Source organism: Physeter macrocephalus, chromosome 8, assembly GCF_002837175.3.
Source record: "Physeter macrocephalus isolate SW-GA chromosome 8, ASM283717v5, whole genome shotgun sequence".
In the NCBI taxonomy this organism is placed as follows: Eukaryota; Metazoa; Chordata; class Mammalia; order Artiodactyla; family Physeteridae; genus Physeter; species Physeter macrocephalus.
The window spans coordinates 54,044,384-54,053,853 of record NC_041221.1 but is presented as its reverse complement, the minus strand read 5'-3'; the positions used below and the strand labels follow the sequence as shown (position 1 = coordinate 54,053,853).

Sequence of the window (9,470 nt, the reverse complement as noted above, 5' to 3'; positions counted from 1 at the left end):
TATATATATGTATAACTGATTCACTTTGTTATACAGCAGAAACTAACGCACCATTGTAAAACAATTATACTTCAATAAAGATGTTTAAAAAAAAAGATTTCTCTGTCTGGATTATGGAAAATGAATTAGGATTGTAAGAAGGCATGTGCAAATTGATACAGAGAATGTAGTTAGGAAGCTAGGAATTAGTTTAGAGGATGAATAAAGTTACTTTGACTAGATTGATAATAGTGGTGATGCAGGGGAAAGGAAAATTATTGAAACCTTTAGCAGGTAGAATTTACATGATTTGATATTATCTTGAGGATTAGGATGAAGGAGTAGGGGATATTAAAGTAGGGGTGATTCAGTTTTCTGGTAAGGGTATCATTTCATGAATACAAAAACAATATAAATGTGATTAAAACTATTTTTTTAGATTTTTGGAATTGTTGACATTTACCATGCTATCATTCTAGCTCTCTGCTTTTAACTAGAGTGCGTCAGAGAGATGGTTACATTTGCTATTTCCATTTTCACTTCTTACTTCTAAACATTTGCAAACTGTTTTGCATTGCCCCCACTCCTGATGTACACACACAGTCCAATGAAAGCACTGAGTGCAAAGACATCAAAAATTTTACTGAACATAAATCCAGTGGATACTTTTCAATTCCCCTCTATTGAGACATCCCAGATTTTTCAGGAATGAAAGGATGCCTTAAAATTATTTTTAACTTCATGTATTAATATATTTCTAAACTGAATACAATAAAATTATGAAGATAAAAGCTCAAATAATTGAAAAGATATTTGGAATTAAAATGAGTTCTAAGAATTTCAGGAAATATTGGGGAACGTAGAGAAAATGTGGGAAATCTAGGGAAATGTAGGGGGAAATGCAGGGAAAGAATATATGAAATAAGTGATGAGAAACATGGACCATATCCAGCAAAGTGCATCAGTTATCCAAAGGCTCAGCATCCAACTAGACTTCAATCTAGAATTCTGTATGCAGTCAGGTTATCAATCAACTTTGAGTTTAACAGAGACATTTTCAGAGAAGAAATGGTTCCAAAAAACTATATCCCACTCAATATTTCTTAGTTGTTTACTTAGGGATTGGTTCCAGCAACATGAATAACTAAACCAAAGGAAAAACATAGGGTCTAAGAATAGTGAACCCAACCAGGGATGTTGTAAAGAGAAATCCTACAGAAAACTCAACAAATATTGGGTAGGATAAGAAGGCTGGAAAAAAAAAATGAAACTAAAATAAGAGCTAATTATGCAAGAAATGAAAATCATTAAAAATCCATGAAACAAAAGGAAATGTCATCAAATGTTCCACTTGGCATCATGATACATGGTCAAAGTAATGTAAACTATGTGTTTGGTAGGTTTAGTTTTGGGTACAAAATTGTAATCCACCTTTACATCATAAAAGTAGAGATGACAGAAGTTAGAAAGTAGGAGTGAAGGAGGGAGTTTGTTACTTTCATCTGGTAAATTTGTCTAGAGTTCTCTGAGCAAGAAATTAATGTATAAATAGATTATGTAAAGTTACAAAGGAGATCAAGGGAACAATTAGCACTAGTGACACAGTTATAGCATGAGAAAGGGGGTGAGAAGATACGGGGAACTGTAAGTAGTTAAACCACTTTGTTATGGCAAAAAGTCAATAATAGATGCCTATTATTAATCCATATAAGAAATAGAGACAGAAGCATATTGCTTGGTGATACCAACTAAACACCTTTTTAAAAATGGTGACACGGGAGAAGTGAGACTGGTGGAATGTTGCCATTTGTTATAAACACTCTATTAGGGCACATCTTTAATATTGTCAAGGTGGAAGAAAACTTTCCTCTATCCTTCTAGGTTCTTCTGTCCAGTCTAAGAATTAAATTGACATGAGTCAGTTAACAGGTGAAAATCAAATTTTATTTCTTATATATACATGAATCCCACATACTTGATAGGGTCAGAGACCCCACATACAGGAGAGGTTCAGAGACAAAGAGGTAAAATAAGGTATACATGCCATCCTGGGCTAAGGAATGGGAGAGGGGCCTGGAGGTCTCAGAAACAGGAGGATAATTCATCGGATGATAAAAAGAAGAGCAGTTGTTGGGTAATTAGGTGTTTGTCCTGCCATACAGATGGGACCACTTAGATAAAATTTATCTCTGGGAAAAATCCCCAATTTAAATTATCCTAAGTAGTTAAGAGAGGGACAGTAGTTTCTCTTGAGCCTGTAGGGTCTCCACTGCCTTTAGCACATAATAACCCACATGCCAAAGTGTCACATCTTGAAAAAAGCCTGTTCTGAACCCCTAAAATATCATGTACATGCATTATAAATACATAGATATAGATATAGATATAGATATAAAATTTTAATTGCAGAGAACATGTAAAAAATAATAGTACATTAGAATTTTAAATGGTACTTGTTTTATAGTCTTTTAAATCTGATACAATGAATTTTTGATTTTATATATTCAAGAAAGAATTGTATTCGCATCTTTGCTTTTGAGCGGCCCCCTCCCCTTTGAAACTTTATCCTTCTTTGGATTTTGCTCATCTAGCTTTTCTGGTCCTGCTCTTACATCGTGCTGGCTAATGTGAGTTCCCTTAACTTGTCAAACTCCATGACTCAACTGCTTTTAAAATATAGGTTCCACTTTTTGTCTTTTTATGTCTTCACTTGACGCATCCTTAGTGATCTTTTAGTCATTGACTATGCGTATATTTTCTCTTCTAAGTGCCTGACCTACATATAAGCATTAGGATGTGCCATGGGCATCTTAAACTTAACTTGTCAGAAACTGAATTTCTTTTCTTTCCCCTACTCTGCCTCAAACACAGGCAAATGATTAAAATGCTACTAAGTTTTAATGCTGTCTCCCATACCCCTGAGATACAGGCAAAAAAAGGGAGAAATCTAGAGCTTCAGTATGCCAGTTAAAGTTAAAGATTCTCACCACCCCAAGCAGTGTTTGGGCAAGCATTCTATTGAGAAAAGTGTGCAGAGATTACTTGATACCTACTGGTTTTGAAGAACACTGAATCCTTTATTTGGCCAGAACTGAAAGGATTTTCATCAATGCTGTAAGTGAAGGCCCTGTTGTCTGAAGTTGTTTTATTGTTTTCCCAAGTTCGGATATTTGACAGAGCTCACCAGACTCCATAGATTATACTCAAATGAGGCTTTCGTTTAAAGGCAAAGGTCAGTGCAACAGAGAAAGAGAATGCCAACAAGCATCAGAGGCCCGAGGGCCTTTCCCCAGCACCCTCCCTGTGGGCTCAATCTCTGGGACCCTGGAGCATGCTGACTCACTGGCCTGAACCACCAAGATCTGTGCAAGGAGTCTTGCTCTGGAGAGAGCTCACCAGCAAAGCTCTCAGTAGCTCTTTAAATAGTCCATCCAAACTCGTCAAACCAAGCAGCCTATTTGCAAATCATTAGTGCAGAAGTTAGCCTTGTGGGTCTCCAGTGGAGTTTCAGAACCTAAACAGTACCTCAAATATCTCACTGCCCTCTTCTTGGCTAAGAGTAAAAATCAGATATAAAGATGTCTCTAAAAATAAAGTTAGAGCTTTTCCAGTCCAGCTGAAAATCAACCTTATCCTACACGGCAATCTTGTAGAAAGGGCCACTGAAGCATCTTTCCTTTGGACCAGCTGCATGAGGGGTCAAAGCAGGCTGAATCTGAGGTCTCTAGCTAAGGGTGGGCTACCAAGGTTAGCATACAGATTCTGACTTCCTCAGGAAAAATTAACCCAGTCCTAAGGGTGGGCTACCAAGGTTAGCATACAGATTCTGACTTCCTCAGGAAAAATTAACCCAGTCCTTCTCAAGTATATACTAGAAGCCACTTACACACAATGACAGTGACAGCGTTGGTGCCTAAATTCAGAATGCCTAAATCATAATCAAGTTGCTTCAGAGATATATATATGTAGGCCTGAAGGCTTTAAATACTTCAGGGAACAGTCTGGTGACCAAATAAAGGAATCTCATGACAAAGTTGTATTTCCTTTGAGAATACTAAACTCTAAAAGGGAATGTCCAAAAATATGAATGTTATGTGTAAGGAAATTATGTAAAAAATTTTGATGGAATACAATACAACGGGTTGCTGTTTCCCATTAGATGTATGTATTATCAATTACCAATTATAATTATGGTAATTATGGGCAAGGAGTCCAGTCACCTAGATCTTCTAGTCTGAGCTCTGTTATCAGGAAATGTTTGAAAAAAAATTTTCATAGATAATATGTCAAATGTGTTGTGTTTAGGAAAGATTTTTATTCCAGTATCTTCAGCCAGTTTCATTACCTACCTTTTTATTTGTACTCAGTTTTGTCATCCGTACAATGAAACTAATTTTGGAGGTCTAACTGATTTTTTCAAAGTATAGGCTTATGACCACCTGCATTTAAAACATCGAGGGAATATTTCTCAAACTTAAATGTGTGTGAATCATCTAGGGATCTTTCTTAAGGTGCAGATTCTGATTTCACAGCTCTGAGGTAAAGCCTGAAATGCTCTTCTAATAAGCTTCCAGGTAATCTCCATGCTTCTATGTTCCTGTCTGATTTGCAGGGATTTTTTTAAAGTGCGTATGTATATGTTTATGAGTATGTGTATAAATTTACAAAGGCAGGTGCCTCAATGGAATCAATATCTGGAGTTAAGAATACAAATCTGCATTCCCAAAAGACAGCCTCACCCCAAGTTTTATAAACAATCAAGTTTAAGTACTACTTGTTTAAATGAAATTAAATGTCGAAGTTAAGTTTCAGCTATAAAATTATGTGGATCTAGTCTCATTCTGATATTTTTCTACGTCCTAAATTGAAGCCTGACACAGTCTCTTAGTTTATAGGGCACGAGTGTTTCTTGAGTATCTATGACTTGCAAATAGCTGCCAAGCTTTCTGCCTCCAGATTCAGTTGTTAATGAGGTCTGATCTTTTGCTATAAAGGTCTAAGATAAGACATTTTGTACTATCCAGAGTTATGAGATTCTTTCTCCAAGTGAATATTTAAACTGCAACTTCATACTTCTTTTAGAACTCAGCTCAAAAAAAAAAATCAAAAAAAAAAAATAGCATCACATTTTGTTTTCTTGCCTCATCACTGGCTTTTCTGGGGCTGCACCCAGTTACCTCTGAGCTCCCTCCATGCTTCCTCTCTATAACGTCTCAGGTCTTTACAGGAAATATTCACCTAAACAAATGCTTTCTACAGCCTGACACAGAGTAGGTACATTACAACCTAGTACATTATTTCCTTCCCCTTAAAGGATTTCTTCTTTTTGTTACTCAAATATTATTGAATATAGCACAACAAAGTAACAAGACGATTTCTCATACAGCCTAACAATGTTTTCTAATTTCCTTTTTTCCTTTCCTTACAGTATAAGCAAGTGGAACAATACATGTCATTCCATAAGTTACCAGCTGATATGCGTCAGAAGATACATGATTACTATGAACACAGATACCAAGGCAAAATCTTTGATGAGGAAAATATTCTCAATGAACTCAATGATCCTCTGAGAGAGGTAAGATTTATAGTCCTCAGTCTCCGTGTGCATGATCATTGTTTACTTTCTCCTTTCCTGGGAAATCCTCAATTCCATGTTTTGACACTACTTGAAAGAAAAATTAAAATTTAATGTTAAAACATCTTGTTTTTTGCCCTTATTTGCCCTTATGTTCTCCCATTTACAGGCTCTTACGTTAAAAAAAGACTGGAAATTGTTCTAATTATGATTCTCAGGATATCATTTTATTTTCTGTATCCCTAGTTACAAAGTCCCTTCTTGTGTCCCCATTGTCCATATCGTCCCAGTTTTCCACTCTCTCATCTCATGCTCACCAAACTGTTTCGTTAACTTCTTTTCGATTTCTACTTTCCTCCTATCTTCATTTTCCTTGTTCACCTCCTGGACCCTGATCACAGACTGACCTGACCCGTTGTGAGTAATTCATTTCCTGTTACCTCAGAAAACACTTGGCAACATCAGTAACCACCTCTTTGCCTTGCATCTCCTTCCCATCCCTCCCTAGAAGTCTTTCCTCTATACCCACTATAATGTACAGGTCACCCCTAGATCAAAAGAACATTCTCTCGAGTGTTTGTGTTTCTTACACTGTCTTTCTCCTTCTCCATCCTTTTACTACGAACTTTCTCGAAAGATTACCTTATAATTATTGCATTGTGGTTCAATCTCCACTTCTTTACCAAAATTGTTTCCTTGAAAATTATAAATGAACATGTAATCATCAAATCCTTTGTCTTTGAGCCATTGGTGGTTCCTTTAAACTCAATAAAACACATATCCTGAACCTCTTTTGGGAGCTTCTTTAACACTAAGCCATTACTGAGCTATTGGCTTTTCATTTTGAATTTCTGAGTTTTATTCTCATATTTATTTCATCTCTGCAGTTCTATAAACTTGAGCTCCAAGTTCTTGCCATAACCTCTGTTTTCTTAAAAGCTACATGATATCCCCTTGCCGTATGTATGTATAGTAAGCTATGTGTTAGTCATTATCATCCATCACTAAACCATTTATCCTTTGAAGTCTCTCTCTCTCTCTCTCTGTAAATGTTTTAGTTATTCTTTCGAGTCATTTGGAATGTAAAATTTTTGTCTTTTTGAAAAATCTTTCTTTGCTCTGCACATCCAGTCAGTTACCAAATGCTGTCAATTCACTGTGACAATGTATCTCACACCTATGCCCTTGTCTCCTTTCCCAATGCCCTTACCCTAACCTTATTCCTCTCACATGGACTATTTGCAATATCCCCTTAGTTTACCTTCCAGCCTTTGGTCTGTTTTCTCTAACTACCATTTAAAGCAGCGATGCCAGATTAATCTTTTATGTGTAAGAGCTAGTCATGTCTCTGCTCAGAAATGTTCAGTCTTTACATTACAAATTAAATCAACTATAGCCTCCTTAGGCTCATATTCTAGCCCTTCTATGCTCTGATCCTTGCTGAATTTCTAGCTTTATTTTTCCCTGTTGCCGTACATGTTCCAAAGTGGCCTATAGCCAAATTGTACAACTTAACTGTTTTGAAAAACCAATTCTAATTTCTCAACTTGCCTCATACATTTTCCAGATGTTTCTCATCTGTTGGCAAAGGTAATAAATAATATTTCTTTATTTCTACCTCCTTTGATTGTCCAGACTAGATCTGGTCTCTCTTTTCCCTAACCCCCAGTGCACTGAGTCCATAATGCTTGTGTGCTACTTTCCATTTTGTCTATTATCACGATTTTTCCACATTAGTTTCCTCCACTTTTGTCTTGAAAGTTCTTTAAGAGCAAAGACCATTTAATCTATATTTTAAATTTGTCTTGAAATTCCTACTACATGTAGCATATGTTAAAGAGTCAATAAATATTTCTATTTCAACTGACATCTTTACCATTTATAACCATCCCTAAGTATCTGCATCCATTAAAAGTTATTTGTATTTTTTTAAGCCTTAAGACATCAGTTAAGAGTTTTGGTAATAGAAGGAGCTAAATATCTGCTATTGATTAGCTTATTTTCTCTAGAGTCCTCAATCAAATAAGAATGTACAAATATTTTTGCTTTGAGACATAGAAGCAAAACTTTTCATTTTTTACACTACCAAATGTAAAATAGATAGTTAGTGGGAAGCAGCCGCATAGCACAGGGAGATCAGCTTGGTGTTTTGTGACCACCTAGAGGGTTGGGACAGGGAGGCTGGGAGGGAGATGCAAGAGGGAGGAGATACGGGGATATATGTATATGTATAGCTGATTCACTTTGTTATAAAGCAGAAACTAACACACCATTGTAAAACAATTATACTCCAATAAAGATGTTGAAAAAAAAGTAATGCATCATTTAAAAAAAATCTATCAATATGCTTTGCTTTATCTCTCTGTAGGATTACAGAATTTATTTTACTTTTGGCTGTCTTGGGTCTTCGTTTCTGTGCGAGGGCTTTCTCCAGTTGCAGCAGAATTTATTTTAAATCCAAATTCCTTTTACTAAGAGGCAGAAGTTCAGGACACTAGAACCAAGATGGGTTCTAAATGTCCTGGTGGGATTCAAAAGCAGGGTAGGACAGAACACAGCATGGAGACACAGGTAATTGAAGAGACAGTATCAGGGATTAAGATGGAATCAATAGGCAGGAGGACACAGTAAAACTAAAAATTTATTTCAAAGAAGGAGAAAAGTAAGGATTCTAGCATAAAATGTCATTGAGGGAATACAGAAAGCCAATAGAAAAAGTGAACATAAAAATGAACCCTAAGAAGCTGCATGCTTAAACGGGAAGCCTTCCTCCCTGCTAAAAATGCTCAATGTAATGTAAAATCAGGATAACAAGAAAATGTTCTTAATCATGTGTATGTTATTAACTGCTTTATCTTGCCATACTTTAATTTACTCTGATCTTCAGTGGAAAAAATTCCACTTTTCATTTTTATCCCCTTAAAGCCATCAATAGACATACCTCCAATTTACTCAATTCCTACAACTATTCTATCATTAAGTTAGACTAATTTTTTCCTTATATTTGCAAATGCCATAGTTCAGGGTCTCAGCATCTTTTACCTCAACTTCTGAAGTGCACTCACTGCTTTTCTTCCTGCCTTTGATGTCAATTAGCTCAAATGCATCCCATCTCAGGGCTACCATATTGATTGATATACATCACTAGTTTGACATTACTTTCTTCTCAGAGCCTAACCATGACCTCCTATCCCCTTCAAGAAAAAGTTCAAGCTGCTTGACATGGCACCTGAGATGCTCCCTGGTCTGCCTCCATCTTCATTTCTTTACATTCATGCTTCATCAACAGAAAATTGTTGATAATTTCCTGGCGGGGTGGGGAGAAATGTTTCTGATTGCCTCTTTGCCTTTCTTCATACTCGCCTCTCTATCTTCAATCCTTTCTACCCAGCTTACCTTCAGCTTTCCATCAAACAGTCTTACCAGGCAGAACCTTCATACATTTTCCCCGACCATTGTCTATCACTGTATTTTCATTTGTCCGTTTACTGTTTGTCTCTTTCAAGACTGCGAGCTTCTTGAGGATAGAGACCGTGCCATAATATCTCTGTATCTCTAATGACTAGTATTTGATAGGAGATCATTAAATATTTATTGGGTGAATGGTCTTTAACAGAATTATGAGTGAAAAACAGGGTGAGAATCATGGCTACTTAATAAAATTAGAGATCCTAGAAGTAGAAGCATGAAATGCTCAAACACTTAACACCTTAAAAAGGTGAAAACAATGTTCTCCATTTGTTCATCTGCTCTTCAGCTGTTGCTCTTCTGGCATCAGAGTCACACAAAAGCCTAAATTTAATGTGAATTAAGACTTTAGAGGAACAGGAAGAGTAGAATAGGAAAGTAAGCAAAGGGCTTCCCTGGTGGCGCAGTGGTTGAGAGTCCGCCTGCCGATGCAGGGGACGCGGGTTCG

General features: G+C 36.5%; 1 protein-coding gene across 1 annotated transcript in view; it reads left to right on the top strand.

Moving 5' to 3' along the window:
- HCN1 (hyperpolarization activated cyclic nucleotide gated potassium channel 1) overlaps positions 1-9,470 on the top strand; it is a 384,981-nt gene that overhangs the window by 301,568 nt on the left and 73,943 nt on the right. The window contains exon 5 of the mRNA XM_007108331.2: positions 5,408-5,554. Coding sequence (XP_007108393.2) covers positions 5,408-5,554 — 147 coding nt within the window. The remainder of the gene's footprint in view (positions 1-5,407; positions 5,555-9,470) is intronic.